A 25,678-nucleotide genomic window follows, 5' to 3' on the forward strand; every position below is an offset into this window, starting at 1 on the left:
AGAGAGGGGTAGACAGAGAGGCAGAGGGGATAAAGAGGATAGGGTGGAATGAAATGATGGAGAAGAGGGTAGGAAGAGAGGTAGGAGGAGATGAGAGGGGTATAGGATTGGAGTGGGGAAAGATGGATTGCTTGTGGTGGGATTTGTACTGAGGTGAGTTGTACAGCTCATGATCTTTACAGAGGCAGCATGATGGGATTCTGAGGGTGGGGTGATGCCTTGATTGTGTGGCATTCCTAGAGAGGTATTCGATTGTCTTGCTCTCCATCACCTTCTGATTCAGTGGAAATTAAAAAGGCAACGCATGAGAAGAGGCCTTTAGGCCTATCTAACTTCCCGTGAGTGTGATATGATCCAGGCATCTCGGTCATTTCTTAAAAAGAGCCAAGCTGTCAGCTTCATCAGCTTGTTTGGGTGGCCTGTTCCAAACCCCTACAACCCTCTGTGTAGAGAAATGCCTCCTGTTCTCAGTTTTAAATGTACTTCTTCACTGTTTCCTCTTGTCCTCTGGTTCCTGTTTCTCTCTGGATTCTGAATAAGTCTGCTGGGTAGGCTCCGTCAGTCAGCCCTTGAGGATTAAGGGCTTTGAATACTGGGATCAGGTTCCCTCAGAAATGAATGTGATCCTCTTTATCTGCAACTTTATTTTTGCAATGATGCATGACCTCGGTCTCAGGGTTTCTGTTGGCGAGACTTTCTGACAAGTACTTCCAGAGAAAGTCCACAAAAAGACACAATCTGAGTAACCAGCAGAAATCTGAAGTAGACTTTGAGACCTAGGGTGAGTACTGGTATAACAAGAGGGTATGAGCCAGCTGTTAAAGCACATCCTCGCTCTTTTTCTCTGTGCAGGCAGTATTAACCGGCCGGGGGCAGTCCCCGCGTTTCTGCGGACCCCTGCAGTGATCCCCCACTCCCTGGACATGAAGCCCTTCCTGCAGTTCCCCCTGGAGACCCCACCACCCCACAGTGTGGGGCTCTTCCACAACTTCAGTGCGGTAAGTGCCTGCATGGACTAGGTCTACACAGTCGGGGTCCACACCTTGTCCTCCTAGATTACAGGCCCTCCAGAGCTGAAACTCAGGAGGGCTGGCAGGTGTAGGATTGTCAAGTCAAGATACATGCAGGAATCATAAGCTCAATGTGGGGGAGTAACTCTGAAGAGTGGGGTTTTTGGGATAGCAGGAGATGTGCGAGGAGGTGGAGACGAGCTGCTGTTAAAATGTGCCTGGCCAGGAGTTACACGGCGCAGTTTTCAGGATGGCCAGGAGAGGGCGCTATATGAGAGGCTGTGAATTCGGCTTTGATGATAATCTCATCAGATCTGTTCTCTGCCGTGCAGCACATCGACACTGCTGTAGTAGTAAGAATAATTTGAGTACTTCTGGCATCTGTAACAGAGATTTGGTTCTGGCAGTAATTGCTATAATAATATAATTATGCACTGAAAAATGAATGTAACGTCATCTATATTATTAGAGTACTATAATCCATTGCATCACCCATTTATCCCTATGCTTTCTCAAAATATTACTTAATATTTTGGAAAAATATCGGAAAAATAAGCTTCTTAATTTAGTTTTCTGCATTGCTCAAGGAAAATGTCATGCAACTGACTTGAGTGTGCCAGCTCTCTGCCTTGGGAGTCTGTGCTGTTTGAGGGTATACAGCGCATGTCAGTTTACATGCAGGAGGTCCCTGATCTGCCAGAGCCTTTGAGCCCTTCAGATTGTCTGTGGCCCCGGGGGGCTGTTCTCTGTGGGTGTATTACTGGTGTTATCTCTGTCACTGCACACAGCAGAGAGAGCAGGGTAGCAGTCACTGGTTTAACTAGGACTCGGGGGGGCAGTGAATGGGTGTGCAGAACTGGATCATTAAAGGGGATTGCAGGGTGCACAGCTCCTGTCATCACTGCGATGAGTGGGGGTCGAACCCTGGACCCAGACAGATCTGTGTTATGTCCAAACCACCTGGGCAGCCTCCCCCCCGCATCAGAGAGGTGAATAGACAGCTTGGTACTTTCAGTGTATGAGCCACAGTGGATCACCAAGAAGAGAATATCCTGGTTTCCATGGTGTTAAGCAACAGAGAATGCTTGTCCCCATTCATTGAGATGGGTGGACTGGAGCTATCAGGGTAAACTACCCTGCAGTGAGAACCTACAACCCACAGATAGTGAGTCCAGAGACTTTACCACTACTTATCTAGACTGTTTAGAGTAATGAAGCCCAGTTCTGGGGGGGTCAGTGTGTCTACATGGTGTACAGTCCTGGTCCTGGGGGGGGGGGTCAGTGTGTCTGCAGGGTGTCCAGTCCTGGTCCTGGGGGGTCAGTGTGTCTGCGGGGTGTCCAGTCCTGGTCCTGGGGGGTCGGTGTGTCTGCAGGGTGTCCAGTCCTGGTCCTGGGGGGATCAGTGTGTCTGCAGGGTGTCCAGTCCTGGTCCTGGGGGGTCAGTGTGTTTGCAGGGTGTCCAGTCCTGGTCCTGGGGTGGTCAGTGTGTCTGGGGTCAGGGTGTCCAGTCCTGGTCCTGGGGGGATCAGTGTGTCTGCAGGGTGTCCAGTCCTGGTCCTGGGGGGTCAGTGTGTCTGCAGGGTGTCCAGTCCTGGTCCTGGGGTGGTCAGTGTGTCTGGGGTCAGGGTGTCCAGTGCTTGTCCTATTGCCATAACCCAGGGTGTGCCTCTACATTGTTTGTCTCTGGGCTCTACAAGAGGCTCCGGATTTAAATACCTGGCTGGTACCTTCACTGCGGGACACTTGGAGTGCCCGCCTGTGCTTGACGTACCCTGTCTGTGCCCTTCATGCCCATACAGCCGGTAGCACTGACGTCACTTCAGGCGGAGGAGAGTCCCAGGGATATCAGCGGAAGGGCTGTCGCAGGGCGGCCCCAGGGACTGCTGGGGGAAGGACCCCAGACACCCCTCAGCCCCGCAGCCGGAGGGGGAGAGCCTGCTGCCTTGGCTCCAGCAGCTCTCTCTGTGTGGGCTGGAGCCGGGCAGGGGGGTTAGTGGGTCGACGGGGCTGTTGATGGTCTGTTACGCCTGACTGGCGCAGATCCATGTCAGTGGGGAACGGAGCCAAGCAAACAGGCTTCAGCCATCACAACGGGGCTGAGTCCTCTCGCGTGGTATTCGGTTCCCCATTGCCGGCTGCGCTGGTGGGCTGGGCTCGTCCAGCGCCACCGGGCTCCAGGTGGGACTGTGTGAGTGTTCACCGGGATCGAGCGAGGCCTGAGGGCGCTGGGCTGTGCAGTGGTGGCTGGCTGAGCGGCGGGGTCTGCTTGTGGCTAGCGGTGTGGAAGTATGCGGATGACATGACAAGGGCTTGTTTCAGAGGAATGTCTGCGCTGTGCTCTTCTTCGACAAATATGTTAGCCGCTCTGGAGTCAGAGCAAGTACATTCCCGAGATTAAGGCAATGTCCTACAGTACATGAAAGAACTAAACTCTTTTACCGTTTAACAGAGGAGACGAGGAGGGGCTCTGATCCAAGTATTCCAAATCCTCAAAGGCTCTGGCAGATTAACCTGTGGACTTGAATAAACAGAATAAGCAGTGAAAAACAAGCCAGCGGATACAAGTTAACATTTTGTGAAAGTGCATTTAAAAGTGAGGCACTCCTTTACAGAAAGAGTTGTGGGTGTAGGGAACAAGCTGCCAAGCCTTCTTGTTGAATCTGATTTTTTTTTCTTATAAAATATACTTTAATCAGAAAAAAACATCGCAGAAGTAAAACATCTCACACATTAACTCTCCAAAAAACGACGGCGGAACGGCAGTGATTGTCCGTTATCAATCGTTGCAAGGGTGGGCGGATTTGCGCTATTATGAGTGTCCCTCCAAACCCTACCACTTGCTGTTCATCATTAATCCCTGTACAGGGTCCATAGTCCTTTCCAGCGCTCCCTTGCCGTGGGGAAACCCCATTTGGCAACGTCGCGCTTCATCCTCCTCCTGAGGTCCGCCAGGATCCTCTCCTCCAGCTCCCTCGCTCCCCACTCGATGTTGTGCCGGATGAGATTGTTCCTCGCGTCCCACAGGCCTTTCTTTGTGAGGGACAGCAGCAGCCACATCAGGAACTGCGTCCCCTTGTCTAATCCGGTAGGTGCCAGCCCCAGCAGAATGTACTGGTAACTGAGCACCGCACCCGTCCCCAGGAGTTGCATGGTGTTGTCCATTCTGCCCCACACCGCCTTGGCGAAGGGGCAGCTCCAGAACACGTGCTCTTGAGTCTCCTCGACGAAACACGTGTCCCGGGGGCAATGCGGGTTCCTGGTGAGCGAGTGTCTGTAGAGGACCTCTCTGGTGGCCAGTCTCTTGTGTACGGCCATCCAGTTGAGGTCCTTCAGTTGATTGTCCAGTTCTTTAGGCTGCGTCCTTTCCCAGACTTGTCTGGGAACTTGCAGCCTTTCGTCGGCAACCAGATGCCCCCTCACCTCTTTGTACAGAGCTCTGTGGTTGGTGCAGAGCTCTGGCTGTCTCGTGGCCTCGTACCTCCTGCTCCACTTGACAGCGTGGGTGTAGAACTCCGGTCGCCTCTCTGCCTTGGGCCCAGTGTTTGACCACTGGACCAAGTGCCTCATTGGGACGGAGAGCCACAGCCTGACAAAGTACTGGTACTTGTGGCCGATGGGCTCCCGCAGCGCCCGACAGAGGTTGCAGAAAAAGATGCAGTCGAGTTTCAGGGGGAAATGTGGGACATCTCGACCCCCTTCCTCGACCGGCTGACACATCCATTTTCTCGTGATGTACTCGTACTTGCCGCCCCAGACGAAGCCGAAGATCATCCCTTGCAGCGCTCGTCTGAGTCTGGCCGGCAGCGGGTACACCACCGCCAGGTAAACCAAAGCCGGCAGGACGTCTGCTTTCAACACCATCACTTTCCCCGTGTAGGACAGCGACCGCGTTTTCCACAGACCCAGCTTCGCGTTCACCTTGGCGATCCTCTCGGTCCAGTTGTTGGTCTCGTTGTCCTGGCTCTGGAAGGAAACCCCCAGTATTCTGAGGGGCTCCGTGCAGAGCTCGAGACCCTCCGGCGCCGTCTTCCTGTGCTTCCAGGGCCCGAAGAACTTCAGTTTGCTCTTTCGGCGGTTGAGCTTCGACCCCGAGGCTCTGGAGTATTGCTCCATGACCTGCAGGGCCCTCCTCAACCCCCTGTCCGACCTCAGGAACAGCGTCGTGTCGTCGGCGTACTGGGAGATCTTCAGGGTTTCCCCCGCGCCTCCCGGTATCTCCAGGCCGTCGATGACGGGGTCCCGTCTCACCGCCTCTGCTAAGGGCTCTGTGAAGAGAACATAGAGAAGGGGTGAAAGGGGGCAGCCCTGTCGTACTCCGGATTCCTGGGGAATGAAATCCCCCAGGTTTCCGTTCACGTTCACTCTGCTGCCCACGTCAGAGTACAGAATCTGAATCCAGCGGCTGAAACTCTCTCCGAAACCGAAGCGTTCCAGCACCCTGAACAGATAGCTGTGGTTCACTCTGTCGAAGGCTTTCTCCTGGTCCAGGCTGACCACCATCATGGGCATGTTCCGGTCCTCGGCCCAGGCGATGGCGTCTCTGGTCAGCTGGAGGTTCCAGCTGACGGATCGCCCCTCCGCCCCGCACGTCTGGTCGCTGTGGATGATGTGGGGGAGGGCGGTTCTCAGTCTGCCGGTCAGGAGCTTGGACAGGATCTTTACGTCCACGCAGAGCATCGTGATCGGCCTCCAGTTTTTGAGGTCGGCGGCGTCTCCTCCCTTGAAGAGCAGGGAGATGACGCCCTCCCTCATGGTGTCTCCGAGTTTCCCCCGGCGGAAGATCTCCTGCGCCACTTCCACCAGGTCTGCCGCCAGGGTGTCCCAGAAGCAGGTGTAGAATTCCTTGGGGAGTCCGTCCGGCCCCGGCACCTTGCCATTTTCCATGGACAAGAGCGCCGCCTTCAGCTCCTCGGCCGTGATCGGACCCTCCAAGTCCTCCCTCACCTCCTCCGGTACTCGTGCCTTCAGCCCCTCCAGAAAAGCATCGCCTGCCTCCACCTCCGTCTGCTTTTCTGAAAAGAGCTCCGTGTAGAAAGCGGAGGCCGCTTCTACTTTGTCGCTCTCGTCCAGCACTTCCTCTCCATCTCCCCGTCTCAGGCTGTGGATCACCCTCTTTTTCTGGGCTCCTCGGACCTGATTGAAGAAATAGGAGGAACAGGTTTCATTATTCTCATAATGCTCCCTTTGTGCCTTGACCAGGAAAGCCTTGGCTTTCTCGGTGTGCAGTTTGCGGAGCCTCTCCTTCAGGTCCCGTGCCCGGGTATCTTGTTGAATCTGATACCCTGGCTTCCTTCCAGAAATTGCTGGATGGGATCTTTGGATCAATTAACTACTAATGACCAAACAGAAGAGATGTGGCGTTATGGGCGGAGTGGTGGCTCTGCAGCTAAGGATCTGCGCCTGTGGCTGGAAGGTTGCCGGTTCAAATCCTCTTAACCCCAGCTGCTCCAGGGGTGCTGTACAATGGCCCTACAGACCCTGTGCTCTGACCCCAGGCTTCTCTCCCTGTCTGTGTGTCTCATGGAGAGCAAGCTGGGGTATGCGAAAAGACGAATTCCTAATTCCTAATGCTAATAAAGTGATCTGATCTGAGGTTATTCAGCCCCCCTGTGAATACAACAAGGCAGCCAAGCTGATTCAGAGCTACAAGTTTCGCCTAGCAGGTGAGGGTGAGATGCAGACAAGAGGTTGTTGACTGCAGGTCAGCTGGGGGAGTGGAGTCAAGCAGGGCCAGTTGGCTGCGGTGGTTGATCGTGATGTCGGTGCGGCAGGAGAGTGTGCACGTGCATGAGGCGCTCAGAGGTCGTCAGGGGCTCCGAGGCACACTTCTCACACTTCTCACACTGGTGATAATGACACCACTTGCACTCAGGCTCCGTTTTTTTTTAACTTCAGAAAAATGTGTTTCTGACTGTTGTCCTCAAGCCCTCAGATGTGGTCTTGCAGAAAAATTCTTCTCTTTCTCCTGTTAGACAGAGCGCTGGGCAAGCAGACAGACCCACAGAGAGACACATCTGGGCAGATAGACCCCTGGGCAAACCGACCCACAGACAGAAACAAATGGGCAGACAGACCCACAGACAGACCCCTGTCTGACTCACAGACAGGCAGACTCATGTACAGAGACAGTCTGTCTGGGCAGACAGACTCACTCTGTCTGGGCAGACAGACTCACAGACAGAGCACTGGGCAGACAGACTCACAGACAGAGCACTGGGCAGGCAGACTCATGTGCAGAGCACTGGGTAGGCAGACTCACAGACAGAGCACTGGGCAGGCAGGCAGACTCATGTACAGAGCACTGGGCAGGCAGACTCATGTACAGAGCACTGGGCTGACAGACTCATGTACAGAGCACTGGGCAGGCAGGCAGACTCATGTACAGAACACTGGGCTGACAGACTCATGTACAGAGCACTGGGCAGGCAGACTCATGTACAGAGCACTGGGCTGACAGACTCATGTACAGAGCACTGGGCAGGCAGACTCATGTACAGAGCACTGGGCAGGCAGAGTCATGTACAGAGCACTGGGCAGGCAGACTCATGTACAGAGCACTGGGCAGGCAGGCAGACACCGAGATACACAGCTGTGGGAGATGGCATGTGCTGAATTAGCTGACTCTGCAGAAACACCCAGGCAGGCGCACACAGGCAAAGCCCAATCCCAGCTGTTTGTTTTGCAGTATGTTTTCCCTTCTTGTGGTTCTTTATTATTTGTGTCTTCATTTATTTTTCCTTTCTGTGAACACAATGGCCTGGCTCAGCCGGGAATGGGGGGAGGGCTGTGGGAGTGGGCTATACTGCCAGTCACTGCAGTGTACAGGGCTGTGTGGGGGGGGGCAGCGTGGGAAGAGTGTGAGTGTGTGTGTGAGTGTGGGTTGTAGGGGGCTAGAGAGGGCACAGTGTGTGCGTGCTGTGGGGGGCGCTGTTGCCATGAGAGACAGGTAAGGAGCGAATGTAGGAAAAAATGAGGGAAAGTGTTGTGTCCAGTCGGATCAGCTGAGAGAGAGAAAGACGGAAAGCCAGGCAGACGGAGTTAGGCGGAGAGTGGAAAAAGAAGTGAGGTGAGGCAGGAGAGGGAGGGAGGTGGGGTGGGGTGAGACAGGGGTGACTGACAGGGTGAGGAGGAGAGAAAATGGACAGAGGGTAGCATTGACAGGAGAAAGTGCTGGTCGACGAGAGCCAGGGAGGACGAGGGAGAGGGAAAGAAGGGGCGGACTGGCGGCTCCGGGGGGAGAGAATGCATTCACACAGCGTGCTTGCTGCAGCTGGACAGAGGGAGGGAGAGCAGCGCGGGCAGCGGAAAAGTACAGGAGGAGGAACGAGTGCGGCAAGGAATACAAACGAAAGAGAGGGAAAAGAGAAAGAGAGAGAGAGCAGCCAGGCGGACAGAGCTTCTGGGAGGGAGGGAGGGGAGAGGAGAGCAGAGAGAGTGGCGAGGGCCTGGCTCTTGTGTGACAGAGAGGCTAAGCAACAGAGACGCCTGAGAGACAGGGAGACTCACAGAAGGAGACACTAGAGAGAGGAGAGAGGAGCAGCCTGGCCGGCCAGAGCTCCAGATGTGTCCGTGGAGAGGGGTAGCGTGGGACAGCGGGAGTGTCAGCGACGCGCTGCCGGGTTCTCACACACGCACACGTGCTGGTAAAGAAACGCCCTGCCAGAGAGGTGAGTGAGAGGGCTGGGGAGGAGAGAGACGGGAAGAAATCCAACCGGCGCACTTGTCTTGCAGGAGAGAAGAGGGGCAAAGTCAGAGAGAGCTGAGAACGCATGACAGAGGAGAACAGGGTGCTGTAGTGAAAGAGCGTGTAGGTACAGTGACATGTGGGTACAGTCTGGAGTCCTGCAGTGTGTGTGTGCAGTGTGTTCCCTGACAGGACAGAGACAGAGACCCCTGGCTCTCAGGAGGCTGGAGTCCTGCAGTGTGTGTGTGCAGTGTGTTCCCTGACAGGACAGAGACAGAGAGACCCCTGGCTCAGGGGGCTGGAGTCCTGCAGTGTGTGTGCAGTGTGTTTCCTGACAGGACAGAGACAGAGAGACCGCTGGGGCTCAGGAGGCTGGAGTCCTGCAGTATGTGTGTGCAGTGTGTTCCCTGACAGGACAGAGACAGAGAGACCCCTGGCTCTCAGGGGGCTGGAGTCCTGCAGTGTGTGTGTGCAGTGTGTTCCCTGACAGGACAGAGAGACCCCTGGGGCTCAGGAGGCTGGAGTCCTGCAGTGTGTGTGTGCAGTGTGTTCCCTGACAAGACAGAGACAGAGACCCCTGGGGCTCAGGGGGCTGGAGTCCTGCAGTGTGTGTGTGCAGTGTGTTCCCTGACAGGACAGAGACAGAGAGACCGCTGGGGCTCAGGGGACTGGAGTCCTGCAGTGTGTGTGTGCAGTGTGTTCCCTGACAGGACAGAGACAGAGAGACCGCTGGGGCTCAGGAGGCTGGAGTCCTGCAGTGTGTGTGTGCAGTGTGTTCCCTGACAGGACAGAGACAGAGAGACCCCTGGCTCAGGAGGCTGGAGTCCTGCAGTGTGTGTGTGCAGTGTGTTCCCTGACAGGACAGAGACAGAGAGACCCCTGGCTCAGGGGGCTGGAGTCCTGCAGTGTGTGTGCAGTGTGTTCCCTGACAGGACAGAGAGACCCCTGGCTCAGGAGGCTGGAGTCCTGCAGTGTGTGTGTGCAGTGTGTTCCCTGACAGGACAGAGACAGAGACCCCTGGGGCTCAGGGGACTGGAGTCCTGCAGTGTGTGTGTGCAGTGTGTTCCCTGACAGGACAGAGAGACTGCAGAAAAGGCCCACAGGTACTCTGTTCTTAAGGAAGCTTCATTGTTGGTCATGTTTTATCACTCTCATATTGAGTCTGCTTTAACTTTTGCCCTTATTTTCTGGTGTGGGAATCTAAATCTGAGGAGAAGGCACAAAGTGGGATACTATGGCATACTGTGGCATACAATGGCATACTGTGGCACACTGCACTATGGCATACTGTGGCATACTGTGGCACACTGTGGCATATTATGTCAGAAGGCCATTAGAGCTGATCTTGAGGACGCTTCATACCATTTGTTTAATGAATTCCAGTCCCTCCCATCGGAACACAGATACAGATTTCCCAACCTAAAGATAAACATTTATTCCTGTGGCTGTAACCTTGCTCAATAAACTGTTCTGTTGTGCGTGTACATGTGTATTGTTTGTGGGTTTTGTCTGTTGCTGTAAAACGAATTGCTCCTTGGGGATAATTAAGAGTCTCTCTCTCAGCGGGGCGTGAGAGCGAGTGAGTGAGTGGGGGGTGTGGAGTCCAGCCTGGCCCGGCTGCTGCTTGGAGCCCGTGCTCTCAGTGTGGTGAAGCAGATTGTGCCGGAGGAAAGCTCTTGCATTCTTGGGGGGATTCGGGGTATCAGGCAGGGGGTGTAAGGGTAGAGCTAGGGCTTACAGTCAGGTTTTAGGTTCTGTGCAAAGTGGTTTCCAGGTCCTTGTTCTCAATGCTTGTACTATGCCTTTATCATGCTGTGCCCTGTTTTCGCATTGTGTTTCATTGTGTTACTGTGGTACTGATACGGAAGGGGTTCAACAAACTGTCCAGCGTTAGAAGCAGTGGTTACCAGGAGGCTGCTCTGCCATTGGCTCCCTGATGAGTTCTGCAGTTCGTCATGTCTGATCTGCTCTGTGTGAGCCCCTTTCATTAGAAGCATCTTTTAAAAGCTGTGTTATACTGCTGTTATGTTTGTTAATGTCTGGAGTGTAACATCTCATAGCCCTTGTACAGAGTTGCCATTGTGCAAATCTAACGGGACTCTTTCAGTGTGCGCGACCGTGACTGTGACCCGCATTCAGGGGCATTGACATCTCTCCCAATGGGGAACGGAGGCTGGCCTTGCAACACATTCAGAGCGGCCCATAGGAGGCGCTGTGCTCGCGCTCGGGGGGTGGGAGAGCGTGCCTCGGGAGACGGGTCTGGCCCATCGAATGCCAAATTGAAGTGGAACGTACAGTTCTGTCTCAGCATCCCACCCCCCCATCGCGCCTCCCGGGACCATGGCCATGGTGCTCAAGTCTGAAATGTTGTTTTGACCTGCACCCCAAAATTGTGAAAAAAAGGTGCAGGAATGAGTTGAAAAGGACCATGCACAGACTCCCCCCCCAGGGGCTGAGCGCTGGAGTGTGTGCACCAGCCGCTGCAGCAGAGAGGCTGCCCGTGTTCGTCGTGTTCGTGCTGCTGAGGCTCTGCTGTCAGAATGCAGTTTTGGCAGCAGGGGGGCTGCGTGTTCCCTGTAAGATGAGAAGAGAGTTTGGGGGGGGAGTAGGGAAACTTGCCAGATTAGATAAAGAAGCCCAACGGGACCCCTCTCAGTTCTGAACTGAGCTCCAAACTGCAGATGTTCTGTCTCCATCGGCCGCCACAGCGTAAGTGTGGTGTCTGGGGTGCCTGTTTTTCTTGATTGTTTTTTTCTGCGGGTTGCTTGGAAACATCCAGGGCTGCACTCGGATGTCTAATTGTTGTTTGTTTTTTTTCTGGAACTTTTGGAAAACGTTCACTCCTTCAGTCCTCCTTGCCAACTTTTAAACATGCATTTTCACAGCTAAGCTTCTTTCTCCGCTTGCCAACTTTAGAAAAAAAGATTCTGTTAAAATCCTTTCCTCTGCTTTCCTGTCTTTTTCTTCTCCTGCAAGTTCACATTGCCGTTTGTTTTCATTTTGCACTCGCAGCTTGTGAGAGAACTTAAGGGGCTTGCCTGCTATTAAGCAAACATATTTTGTCATGGATAGACAGCAGTGAAAGTCCAAGCCCAGCAGTGTTTTGTCTTTAAAAACTGAGACTTGTCTTAAGAGCATGTCTTCAAGTCACCTGCCTCTGCATCCGCTTGATCAAGTCTGTGGTCCATCTGTCTTGGAGGAGAGCTGTGGAGCTGTGCATCCAATCTGATTTCTCTGCCGCAGTAACAGCAGGAGGGGTGAATACATGCTGCACTGGTTACTGTTTTGCCAACAGCAGGCAGGAAGCTGTGCAAAACAAACCACCACTGTGCAGAAGCACGAGGGACAGGCCAGCTGTGCAGGTGCATGAGGAATAGGACAGTTGCGCGGGTGCAAGAAGAACAGGCCAGCTGCGCAGGTGCACGAGGGACAGGTTAGCTGTGCTGGTGCACGAGGGACGGGTTAGCTGTGCTGGTGCACGAGGGACGGGTTAGCTGCAATGGTGCACGAGGGATGGGTTAGCTGCGCAGGTGCACAAGGGACAGGTTAGCTGCACTGGTGCACAGGGGACGGGTTAGCGGCACTGGTGCATGAGGGACAGGTTAGCTGCGCAGGTGCACGAGGGACAGGTTTGCTGCACTGGTGCACAAGGGACAGGTTAGCTGCGCTGGTGCATGAGGAACAGGCCAGCTGCGCAGGTGCATGAAAGACAAGCAGGCAGTACAAGTGCAATGGGGACAACCATGCTGCACAGGTGCACAAGGGACAAGCCACTTCAAAAGTGCACATTTTGATACACAAGCAGGTGAACAAGCCTGCTTGTACTGTATGAGTACACGAAACAAACCCTCTGCAGTGTTGAGGGATTGGACAAGGACTGCCAGGGGCAAATTATGAGCTCTCTTATTATATATTAGCTAAGATTAGAACATTCTTCAGGTGCTGATTGGAGATTCTTATACAGCTTGGAGAACTGACACTCCTGTGGCCCAGGATTGGAGACCTACGCTTTAGGAAAACAAATTACGGCAGAATGTGGAGGAGTCACCCATGTCACAGTGTGTGGCTACTATGTCAGGTTGATGTAAGAGCAGAGCATCTGGCTCAGGGCGGCGGTGAGGTCTGAACAGGACAGGCACATGGACCCACTTGGCTCCAGACTGACTGGCAGCACAATCTGGCTGGGGTTCCACCTTTGAGTCAATGTCTCCAGGGTCAAGGGCTGCATGCCCTTGGATTGCCTGGTGAACTGGTTGAGTGGTGTGAGCGTGGCGTTAATGGCTGTCCCCACCCCTTGATCCCCGCAGATGGATCCCGTACAGAAGGCCGTGATTAACCACACATTCGGGGTCCCCCTGGTGAAGACCAAGCGCCCTGTCATCTCCTGCAACGTCTGCCAGATTCGCTTCAACTCTGAGGTAAGAAAGGGGGGTAAGGTTATCTTGGGGTGACAAAGGAAGTAGGGAATGACAGGGCAATATGATCATTTAGGGGTGAGGGGAGGAACGGGAGAAAATTAGGGAGTGCTGGAAGTGTGGGGTTGTGATGAGGTGGGGGTGGAATTTTTGGGAGCAAGAGGATAAGAGTTTGGCGGTCAGAGGATGAGGAAGGGTGGATTTGGAGGACAGAACATGCAGGGAGGAGGGTAGTTCAGCCCGAGCCCAGTTTTGCAGAATTTCTTAATGTAATCTTCCTCTATAATTATGGACAAAGTTCTCACACACACACCTCCCTCCTGTTGAGTTCTTTTGCGTCCACCTGATGGGACTATGATGGAACTGACCCTCTCTCTGTGTCCGCTAGCGGCTCTCCCTGACTGAAGCTTTCTTCCCAGCAGCGCTCAGAGCTCTCCAGGGGTTCTAAAACACACAGACGCTAAAAGGCAAGACAGAGCAGGAGATGATTCAGTAGCTCTGTAAATGGCACTTAAGTGCTTCGGAGCTGCTTGTGCAAATTTGTAAATTTAGTGTTGCTCTGTTTGCCGACTCGCTTTTGCTTGCTCGTGCAGGACGGTGTTTCCTAAGCTGTTCCTCATCTCAGAGAGACTGACTGATAGACAGTGTGGGTGAGAACTAGAGTGCTTATTATTACCTGTAAGTTGACAGTGATTAGAATTTTTCTGAATATCAGACAACACACATGGTCAGACAGTGTCCTTATGGAAATATATTTACATATTTATATATTTAATAAAAATATATTTTTCCCCACCTCTCCCTGCTGTCTTAATCATGTTCTGATTGGCATCCAGCCCAACCCCTCATAGCCCAGGTTACCCTGATGCTGCAAGATCTCCTGATTTTAAAGTTGCTGGCTATAGGGGGCTGCAGAGCCTCTCACCTAGTAAAGACACTCACTGTGAATGTCCACACATTGAGGGTTCAAGCCTGGGACACGGCTCTAGCCCACCATGACTTGTAAACTCTAAGGGGTGTCGAGTGCCAGCTCATCCGAGCAGAGGATAGGATTGGCGTTGGTGAGGGTCTTTCAGCACTTGCAGGCTAGTGATGACATCAGTGAGGGACACACCTTCCCTCCAATAGGAGGAGACCCTCCTGTCGGTCACTGCAGTGCCTGTGATGAATCATTGTGTCATTAGATGATAGGCGTGCGAGTCAGAGTGCTCTTGTCTACACATCCTTGGGACCAAGAGTCCCCTGGCAATTGTTAATTGGGCACGTAACATAATTAGTGATTGTAAGTTTAACAATGTCAGATTTAAAGTGCTCTTTGGGATGTGGTGTGGCACCTCGTTGTTTTTATCCCTCTTTACCAAACTGTAGGATTCCTTCTTCTAGACCTCGGAGGCAACACAGCACTTACTCTCACCTCACCTGTCAAATGGAAAGAGCTTTATTGGCATGACTGATGAATTACGGTGTTGTCCTCTAGCTCTCCTCTATCCCCTCTCTCACCTTTCTCTCTCCTCTCTCCTCTCCCTCTGTTCTGTGTGATGCTCTCTCTCTCCTCTCTCTCTGTCATCAAGTACAATGAGCTTTACTGGCGTGACCAATAAATTACTGTGTTGCCAAAGTAATAACAATTAGCAAGATATTTACAGACATTTACAATGATAACTTTGTTATTTGAGAGGCTCACTGTCTGTTGCTCAGGCTGTGACAGGAGATCACATACTGGGCTGCAGCTCTATTGAGTTTCCACACCCGGGAAGATCTCTGTCCTCTACATCCTCTCTCTGTCTCCTTCCCCACCCCCACCTCTTCCCCCTCCCTCATTCCTCTAATCCCCCGCTCAGCACGCTCTTGGGATAATTTTAATCCCATTTGAGGTTCAGTTCCCTTAAACTGGACACGAGCCTCGGTACGCCTCACTCCCTCTCCCCACTCTTCCTTCACGTGACCCCCCCGGTCTCCGGCCATGTGCACCCTGCTCTGTCGCTGTCTCTGCCCGGTGCCCAGCCCCAGCACTAATAGCAGCACCTTCCCCGGCAGCTGTTTCCCAGAGCTCACAAGTAAAGGTTATGACAACACATTCAGAGGCCTGTTTGTTTAATTGAATTTTCTACATGGTGATAGAGAGGGATCAGTTAAACATTACTCCCCCCTCCCCCCCGCATTTCAACTCCTGCTGAATTTTAACCTTTAACCTTTTTAAAATATTTTTGGACTTCATTGCTGGGTTTTATCCTTTGCCAGGTTCTTAAGACCCCTCAAGTCTGGAGTCACGGAGTTGGGGGCTGTGTGTACATTCTGGTGTGCGGTAATTACACCAGGGCTTAAACAAACGCCTTGGCGCACACTGCAGCAAGGCAGTTCACTGACGAACAGGGCTATAGAGTTTCCAGTCCATGAGAAGCCTGGTTTTATTTATTTATATATCGCTTTCGCCCCAGCTGTCGGCACTCAGCGAGCACAAGTGTGATGGGGTAATCCAGGTGCGCCATAAAAGTCTTGGCTTTTCTGCTTTTCATCAGTGTCTTACGACTTTTTGTTCTACTTTAATGTAAGAGCTAAGAGCTGCATTATTATCAGGCAGCAGTGTGGAGGGGTGGTGAGGCGGTAGTGTGGAGGGGTGGTGAGGCAACAGTGTGGAGGGGTGGTGAGGCAGTGAGGAGGGGTGGTGAGGCGGCAGTGAGGAGGGGTGGCGAGGCGGCAGTGAGGAGGGATGGTGAGGCACTGTGGGGGGGTGGTGAGGCGGCAGTGAGGAGGGGTGGTGAGGCGGCAGTGAGGAGGGATGGTGAGGCGGAAGTGAGGAGGGGTGGTGAGGAGGCAGTGAGGAGGGATGGTGAGGCAGTGTGGAGGGGTGGTGAGGCGGCAGTGTGGAGGGGTGGTGAGGCGGCAGTGAGGAGGGATGGTGAGGCGGCAGTGAGGAGGGGTGGTGAGGAGGCAGTGAGGATGGGTTGTGAGGCGGCAGTGTGGAGGGGTGGTGAGGCGGCAGTGAGGAGTGTTTTACTCTTAAGTAAGGTAATTCACTCAGATAAAATAAAAGGTTGCAGTTACAGAAAAATGCCTGTTTATAAACAAAAACAAAATAGAAGTGTCAGGCCAAAAAGAAAGTACATGTAATAGATTATCTCAAAACACGTGCTCAGAGCTGGTATCTGTTTTGAGTGAACCCTGCATGTCCCCTGGCAGCTTCTATCAGCTCTGCACAACAGACTGTAAGGCAACCCTACTGTTACAGTTGGCTGGGATAACGTTACACCTGCCTGCCATTAAAAATGCACGGGTCCCCACAACTGGGGGTTGTAAATGACATTCTGTTGTGCTCTTCAGAAGCTCTGTGTGTCGAGGGTGGGCACAGACACGTGAGGTGGCCGCCCTTCTGAGCAGGGCTCAGTCTTCTAGAGCAATAGCTGTTCTAGTGCAGTGGGACCCCCTTATTTAACTGGGCTTACCCCGGGAGAAGCAGAGCGCAAGAAGGCACAATGAAATCATGGAGCAAGCTCTGGGAGGTACAGTTTAGCGTATCAAAACTTTTCAAAGGGCAGAAAATGAGTCTTGTGTCAATGTGTCTGGATAGGATGTTGGTTTCTGTCCTTTTTGTGTATGTCGTGTGTGTGCTAGAATGCCTGTCCTCTGTGTGACAGTGTGTCTGCTGTGTGTGTGTCGTGTCTGCCCTGTGTGTCAATCTGTCTGTCCTGTTTGTGTCAGTGTATCTGCCCTGTGTGACAATCTTTTTGTCCTGTTTGTGTCAGTCTGTCTGCCCTGTGTGTCAGTGTGTCTGCCCTGTGTGTCAGTGTGTCTGCCCTGTTTGTGCCAGTCTGTCTGCCCTGTGTGTCAGTGTGTCTGCCCTGTGTGTCAATCTTTTTATCCTGTTTGTGCCAGTCTGTCTGCCCTGTGTGCCAGACTGTCTGTCCTGTTTGTGTCAGTCTGTCTGTCCTGTTTGTGTCAGTGTATCGGCCCTGTGTGTCAGTCCGTCTGTCCTGTGTGTCTGTTTCTGTCTTATGTGTCAGTCTGTCTGCCCTGTGTGTGTGTGTCAGTGTATCTTCATATGTGTCAATGTGTCTGTCCTGTGTGTGTTAATATGTCTGCCCTGTTTGTTTCAAGTGTGTCTGTCCTGCATGTGTGTCTGTGTGCTATCTCTGTGCTATCAGTGTGTCCTATGTGTGTCTGTGTGTCCTGTGTGTCGATGTCTCTGTCCTGTGTGTGGCAGTGTGTCTGTCCTGTGTGTGTCGGTGTGTCCTGTGTGCGATGGTGTGTTTGTCCTGTGTGTGTTGATGTGTCTGTCCTGTGTGTCTCAGTGTGTCCTGTGTGTGTCCTGTGTGTCATGTGTGTGTCTGTGTGTCCTGTGTGTGTCTGTGTGTCCTGTGTGTGTCAGTGTGTCTTGTTTTTCTCAGTGTGTCGGTGTGTCTCAGTGTGTCCTGTGTGCATTGGTGTGTTTGTCCTGTGTGTGTCTGTGTGTCCTGTGTGTCTCAGTGTGTCCTGTGTGTGTCAGTGTGTCTTCCTGTAACTGTGCCTTATTTGTACTGCACCCTGACTGGCATCTCTCTTTGCCCTTGTTGTTTTTCAGAGCCAGGCAGAGGCTCACTACAAAGGGAACCGGCATGCCCGACGTGTGAAAGGCATTGAAACATCCAAGAGCCGCCCGCAAGAGCCCGACAAGCCCACTCCACCACCCACCACCTCACCCTCACCCCCCGGACCCCCTCCGGCTTCCCCCGCAGAGAACGACACCAGCAGAGCGGGTGAGCAATGACTGCCATCACTGCCACTGCCTCGGCCATCATGCCAAAACACAAAGGTGTAGGTGAAAACACACACAGAATCCTGTTGATTCTCCAGCAGAGGCACATGCTCACTGTGCAAACAAGCAGTCGTCTCTTTCACACTGCAGCACTGGTGTGGGCAACTCTTTAGCATCGCTACGTCACCTCTCTTCCATTCCACTTGGGGACTGTGCTGCAGCTGCCCTCTTAATCACTTAAGAGGGTCAGTGTGCTAAGAAGGATCAGTGTGTGATGTTGCTGGCTGTGCAACAGACCTGGGGCTGAGTTGGCCTCAGGCTGGGGCAGCTTGAGATCTATGATTCGGGTGTCACAGGTCTGTGCTGGGGTCGTTTCACTAGTCGGGCACCTGCAGGCTTGCTGTGATGTCAGAGAGGGACTCCCTGCTCCTCCAATCAATGCCTACTCTCCTGTCAGGCGCTGCTGAGCTCACAGCACGCAAAAACATGAATGAGCTTGTCCACACGTTGCATTCACTACCAGAGAGCCGAGCCTTAAAACCAGTGGTGTTTCCCAAGGGGTTGGGTGTATAATGCTAACATAATTGCCAGTTCCAGATTTATAACCAGCCCCAAAGCAAACTCACAATGCTGGACCATGGTTGGCTCAGCTTCATACGCTATACAGACTACGCCAGTAAGCAACTAAACATTAAAACAATGTGCTGTGCTGGCTACATGCCTCCTATACGTCATATTTCACATGCAGCCAACTAATGTGTCATAAGAACATTTGGAGTGGGGAACTACAGGCTGAGTGATACTGATACAGAGTTATAGAGTATAGAGTTTATAGGAGAGTAAAAGCACAGTAAAGTGTAAAGTGGAGGTAAGCTTTAAGCTTTAGTAATGGTAAGGAATGGCACATTGCTGTGAAACAATGGCACAGCATAGTCAATGACATGGGAATATCACACCTCAAACTTATAGCACATGAAGCTTTCATAGGAGCAGAAGGCTTTGCAGTGTCGGACCCACAGCCTCTGTGGTCGAGGTCTTGAGTCGAGGTTTTTTAGTCTCGGGTCAAATTAGGAAAAAGAATATCCTGGGACGCGGAAGACTACCAGCTCCCAGAGGCTGTGATTCTGAAAAATCCTTTGTGGAAAACAGATGGAATCTGCAAGTAAAAAAACTCATGAACCCCCACACAGCCCCCCTACATACATACCACCCAGACCCACCCACACAAACACCCAGCACACAGCCCCTTCACACACACATATTCCACAACACAGCACCAGCATACAGTAAACACACACCCAGCACACAACACCCCACCCCCTCACACAGAGCAAACAGCCCCCCACACACCCAGCACACAGCCCCCCCACACACATAACCCATATCCCACAACACACCCACCAACACACACACACCAGCACACAGCACCATGGTACACACACCCACCAATACACAGACCCCCACACAACAGCACACAAGTCCTGTGTAAAAGAATATAGAGTAAAATCAATTCTAATCCTTGGCAATAAATAAAAAGTCTCAATACCCATCACAGCATCACAGTCGTAAGCCTTGTAACTTATTTCTCTGCTTTTATTTATTCTTTCTAAATAGCCAGTTTGGCTTTCCCAAGAATTAATTAATTAGGCAGGCTTTAAATTTTTCCTTATGACTGTACTGAGCGTTCAGAGAGAGAGAAGGATGGTAATGACTAACGACACAAGTGAAAAACAGCCATTAGAAGTGATCTCATTCTTCAACTGAGAAACATCAGTCTGTCTTCCTCCTCTTAAGAGCTTAGTGCCACACACAAGGCTAGAAGCACAGTGAAGTGTTTTACAGCCACTTTGAAATGAATTAAGGACGGCACATTTATGTTATAAGCACAGTACTGGGCTGTGGTATGAGCCCAGTAAAGCCCAGGGAGGCTGTGGTAAGAGCACAGTGAGGCTGTGGTAAGAGCCCAGTAAAGCCCAGTGGGGCTGTGGTAAGAGCGCAGTACAGCCCAGGGAGGCTGTGGTAAGAGCCCAGTAAAGCCCAGTGAGGCTGTGGTAAGAGCACAGTGGGGCTGTGATAAGAGCACAGTAAAGCCCAGGGAGGCTGTGGTAAGAGCCCAGTAAAGCCCAGGGAGGCTGTGGTAAGAGCCCAGTAAAGCCCAGTGAGGCTGTGGTACAGTGAACCCTGATACAGATGTGGAAACAGCAGTGAGACCACAGCAGAGGCGTGGGAATGACCAGAACAGCTGAGCTGCCGATAGACTCACTCTCCCTGCCTCTGATAAAAGCTGGCCGCCTGCTGTCAGTTGTTGATAAAAAATAGTGCAGTGCTACAGTGCTTTGGGCTGTGTTGAGCATGTTTGTCTCCATCTGCAATCTTTGTCTTGAATTCTCCGAAACATGGGAATGCCATGATGATCCCAGTGTTATCATAAAGAACAGCAGGCCTAGCTGGTAGTGCAAGATCTTGCAGCATGACGTCCCACAGCTGTTCCAGATAAGACGACTCCGTCACAGTCTCTGTCACAGTCCCTACACCAGTGCACACAGGAGAGTCCTCCCCATGTCTCTGTCACGGTCCCTACACCAGTGCACACTGGAGAGTCCTCCCCATGTCTCTGTCACGGTCCCTACACCAGTGCACACAGGACCAGAGGAGAGTCCTCCCCATGTCTCTGTCATGGTCCCTACACCAGTGTATACAGGACCAGAGGAGAGTCCTCCCCATGTCTCTGTCACGGTCCCTACACCAGTGCACACAGGAGAGTCCTCCCCATGTCTCTGTCACGGTCCCTACACCAGTGCACACAGGAGAGTTATCCCCATGTCTCTGTCACGGTCCCTACACCAGTGCACACAGGACCAGAGGAGAGTCCTCCCCATGTCTCTGTCACGGTCCCTACACCAGTGTATACAGGACCAGAGGAGAGTCCTCCCCATGTCTCTGTCACGGTCCCTACACCAGTGCACACAGGAGAGTCCTCCCCATGTCTCTGTCACGGTCCCTACACCAGTGCACACAGGAGAGTCCTCCCCATGTCTCTGTCACGGTCCCTACACCAGTGTACACAGGACCAGAGGAGAGTCCTCCCCATGTCTCTGTCACAGTCCCTACACCAGTGCACACAGGACCAGAGGAGAGTCCTCCCCATGTCTCTGTCACAGTCCCTACACCAGTGCACACAGGAGAGTCCTCCCCATGTCTCTGTCACGGTCCCTACACCAGTGCACACAGGACCAGAGGAGAGTCCTCCCCATGTCTCTGTCACGGTCCTTACACCAGTTCACACAGGAGAGTCCTCCCCATGTCTCTGTCACGGTCCCTACACCAGTGCACACAGGACCAGAGGAGAGTCCTCCCCATGTCTCTGTCACAGTCCCTACACCAGTGCACACAGGACCAGAGGAGAGTCCTCCCCATGTCTCTGTCACAGTCCCTACACCAGTGCACACAGGAGAGTCCTCCCCATGTCTCTGTCACGGTCCCTACACCAGTGCACACAGGACTCATGGGGGAGCTGAAGATCTTCAAGAACTGTTAAGTGTCTTTCATGTACGTGTGGTTAGCACAAGTAAGTCATTACGAATAGAGAGCAAAACAGTGGCATAAAAATCTGCCGTTCACTGTGGCACTCCTGGACCAGAGATCTGCACGACTGGGCTAAACTATTATTGGTCGGCATGGAACTGCGAGCTCTTTCCCCAAAACGCGAATGCTTTCTGAAGGAGGCAGGTTGTTGAACGAGCTGCAGCACTCTCTCCTAACATCACCTGGCTTCCCCCGCGAGCTGCGTTTCGGGATCTCTAGTAACCACGCCTCTCCTGTGGGCTTCTCCCGTCCCGGATCCCAGCAGTGGTGGACGTGGGCCGTGAAGTGGCTGAGAAATCAGCTCAAAACGTGCTTGTAACAACAACAGACTACGAGCGACATCTTAACGGAATCGCCTCGTCTTAGAGAGCAAGTGCTGCTGTTCCGAAATGACTGAGCGCGTGTGTTCCCCGGTTCCCCTGTGACGAGCTGATGCTGTGTGATTAAAGAGAAGAAAGCAGTTGCTGTCGCCTGTCTTTATCAACTCGGTTCTGACTCTCACGTCTCTCCAGGCCTGAGGCAGAGGGGACACGCGTGCAGTATTAAGATAAGATAAGATTTAATTGTCCCCTGAGGGAAATTATTTTTTATGGACACACAGCACTCCTGTACATTTAAATAGAATGCAAACCGAAAAAAAAGAAGAGGAAAAGAAAAACATTGCACATTATTCTGTTACAAAACATAAGAAAAACATTGCCATCACTCTATTCTGTTCTACTCCAATAGTATTCTGATTGGAGCCAACAGCAGCGCTCTCCCTGCTGCAGAAGTGCCGGGGGCAGGGAGAGGCTAGGGGAGCAGAGGGACTCTGAGCCATTGCAAAACCATTTTGGCCGCTCCGACACATTTCTGCAATTTCGGAAGGAGAAAAGAAAACAAACTTTAAAAACAGAGGGAGAGACCTTTTGCCGAGAGCACTTCTTCCTTATTTACAGAAACAAGGCGGATTTGGGGATGGCTGTTTTGGTTCATCAGATCTCTGGGATTGCCTCCGCCCCCCCCTGTGGTTTTATGTGAGGGATTTCTGCGTTTCTTTTCATCCCAGTTGCTCTCCTTCAAAACAGCTCCTAAGGCATGACCCCCAGGGTCTCCTGGCCAGCGGACATGCGGACATGTGGGCCGGCTCCGCGGAAGGGTGTGGGTCAGGACGCGGGCGGCGGGAGAGACGCGGAGTCAGCCAGACAGGGGCGAGGCTGGGGACAGCAAGGGGTCAGAGGGGCTGTGTGTGTGTGGGGTTTAAACCTACCCCCCCTCCCCAACCCGACCCCCTGGGGGAGAGAGGGGTGCAGCAGGAAAAGGGTGTGGTGCATCGTGGAAAATTCCAGCAACCACAAAGAATCTGTCCCTGCATTCCCTCCGGATCTGGCAGAGAGTGGATGCTGGCGTGTTGACAGTGACTTTATGGGGACTTTCAGGGTTTCACAGACTTGGTTCCCAGAAAGCCTTAGTGCTGGCAGCCCTCTGTTCTTAATTATCCTAATCGATTGACTTGTTTTCTCAGATGAACATTATTCACGTACGTCATTTATATGTTTCCCCAAGAGCGCATGCAGTTCATTCGGCGGGGCAGGGTGGCGGGGGAGCAGGATCTTAATAAACCTGTTCTGACCTGGACTGAAGCATTACTGTTATCTCATTAATCAATCAAGTTGATCCAATTAAGTAATTGAGAACTCAGAGGGAACAAAAGCTAAAAGCCCTCTAGCCCCTCCAGGAACAGGAGGCAGGACACAGTGACACAGAGGGCTGCAGCCACAAGCCCAATATATTTTGTGCACTCTGACTGTAGTAAAAACCAGCGGGTTTCCTTTTTAATCTCACACAGTGGTGTGAATTGAGTAAACCAATGTGAGAGTCAGAGTTGCTATCTACAACCAGCCAAGTCACTTGATAAATAGTTAAGGAGAACTGTTTTAATGTGGGGCGTCAGGGTGATGCAGTGGTTAACATTGCTGCCTCGCAGTGCTGGTGCCCTGGGTTCATTTCTGGACCTGGGGTGCTGTCTGTGTGGAGTTTGTATGTTCTCTCCTTGTTCACGTGAGTTTCCTCCCACCATCCAAATACATGCTGGTAGATTAATTGGCTCCTGGGACAATCAACCCTGGTGTGAGTGTGTGTGTTTGTGCGTGTCCTGCTCCACCTGTTTTAAGCCTCCTGACAGGAGAGTCTGAGACATGAGGACGCACTACTGAATTCATACTCAGGCACACCAGATCACACGAACTCACTCTCGCGGATGCTGGGACATGCATGTTGGGTCTCCAGATGCAGGAGCCCAATTTTCATCACTTTCCTTGGTCACAATAAATTCCCAGATCCCAGTCTTTACGAAAGCAGTGTTCCCACCTTGTAACCCAATCTCATCAGATCTCAAAAACTAAGATCAATACTGGGATCTCCATGAAATCCTGCCTGGGGACTGGGATTGGGCTGTGGCTATTTCAGATGCTTGTGGAATGCTCTCACAGTGCTACTCACGGAGGACTGTTATTTTATTCTCTGGAGGTAGTTTGGCCAGAGAATGGGTGCCAGAATATGTCTGTCTCTGAGCCTGCAAGCCTGAGGATTTTCACCACAGCTCTTTGTGTGTGGGACTGTGTGTTGAACAGTATCTGTGCTCTGATCCTCTGGAGATGAACTGCGCAGTTTTCTGCTGTGTTCAGCCATACTTTCCCCACAGCTGTGGTCGTGCTGTACTCTTGCATACTGCTATGTGCCCTCTCTAATGCTTTTGCGCTAATCTGACTTTCTTGTACAACATCTTAATCTGACTGCTCCCTGGTTTTCCTCCTTTACTGCATCTTAATTTGATTTTACCCTGGCTTGCTATATTACATTTCATTTTAACTTTATCCTGATTTCGCTGCTTTACTGCATTTCAATTAGAATTCACCCAGAATTCCCTGCTTTACTACATTTTAATCTGAATTTACCCTCCTGTGCCACTTGGCAGGGCATTCTGGCAAATCCTTATAAATTTGTGTGTTAGTCGCTCGGTGTGTGCGCATTTTGTCGGTGTGTCAATCTGTGAATCTTTGTGTGAGTGTACATCCGGACACGGGGCCCGAGAGCCCAGTCCATTCTATAATTCATCAGCTCTTCATTAATGCTGCAGGAGGGTGGCGTAGCGTTTCACCTGCTCTTTAATCATTGACGAAGAGGAGCGGAGGGGGCTGGGGTTGTTGGTGGGGACAGGGCTTCTGGTTTCGTCACCGGCTTGCTGCTCAGGTCAGGAAGCAGACTAGGCTGACAAAGTTAATTAACCCCTTGTTCACCAGTACAGTGTCAGTCCTGCCTCAAAATTATATAAAGCTTTCTGAGTTTGATCACAAGTTCTCCCTGTTCTGCCTCCTGTTCTCCCTGTGCAACCCCTCGTTCTCCCTTTGCAAAACCTCGTTCTCCCTGTGCAACCCCTCGTTCTCCCTGTGCAACACCTCGTTCTCCCTGTGCGACACCTCATTCTCCCTGTGCGACACCTCGTTCTCCCTGTGCAACACCTCAGCCTCCCTGTGCAACACCTCGTTCTCCCTGTGCTGCCTCTTGTTCTCCGTGTGCAACGCCTCTGCCTCCCTGTGCTGCCCCTCGTTCTCCCTGTGCTGCCCCTCGTTCTCCCTGTGCAACACCTCGTTCACCCTGTGCTGCCTCTTGTTCTCCCTGTGCTGCCCCTCGTTCTCCTTGTGCAACACCTCATTCTCCCTGTGCAACACCTCGGTCTCCCTGTACAACACCTCGGTCTCCCTGTACAATACCTCGTTCTCCCTGTGTAACACCTCGTTCTCCCTGTGTAACACCACGTTCTCCCTGTACAACACCTCGGCCTCCCTGTGCAACACCACGTTTTCCCTGTGCTGCCTCTTGTTCTCCCTGTGCTGCCCCTCATTCTCCCTGTGCAACACCTCATTCTCCCTGTGCAATACCTCGTTCTCCCTGTCCTTTGCTGCCCATTGTTTTCCCTGTGCTGCCCCTCGTTTTCCCTGTGCTGGGACTCTTGTCTGTTTTTTCTGCCGCGCTGGGAGACATTGCAATCCAAGCACTGGCTTTGTGTTGTGCGGGTCCTGCAGAGGACCCTGCCGCCATGCCCCCACCCCTCTGGCTCTGGAGAAAGAGCAGGAACGGCAGACGCACTAATGAATTGGTCCTGCCGTGTTAATGCACTGCCCTGACATTCCAGCAACTGCTATCCCACCCGCCCACCCCTGTCACTCTCTTCCCACACTCCCCCCACTCCCGCCCGAGCCTAACACGAACC

At 52.4% G+C, this 25,678-nt stretch overlaps 1 protein-coding gene across 2 annotated transcripts in view; it reads left to right on the top strand.

Moving 5' to 3' along the window:
• znf385a (zinc finger protein 385A) overlaps window positions 1-25,678 on the top strand; it is an 87,102-nt gene that overhangs the window by 46,650 nt on the left and 14,774 nt on the right. Inside the window, exons 2-4 of one of the 2 annotated variants that reach the window (XM_088913022.1) lie at window positions 853-998; window positions 13,002-13,112; window positions 17,668-17,842. In XM_088913022.1, coding sequence (XP_088769148.1) covers window positions 853-998; window positions 13,002-13,112; window positions 17,668-17,842 — 432 coding nt within the window. Of the gene's footprint in view, window positions 1-852; window positions 999-8,364; window positions 8,678-13,001; window positions 13,113-17,667; window positions 17,843-25,678 lie in introns of those variants that run through there. The other variant, XM_088913028.1, reaches the window with a different exon arrangement.

The sequence above is a fragment of the Atractosteus spatula genome, chromosome 1, assembly GCF_055471065.1.
Source record: "Atractosteus spatula isolate fAtrSpa1 chromosome 1, fAtrSpa1.hap1, whole genome shotgun sequence".
In the NCBI taxonomy this organism is placed as follows: Eukaryota; Metazoa; Chordata; class Actinopteri; order Semionotiformes; family Lepisosteidae; genus Atractosteus; species Atractosteus spatula.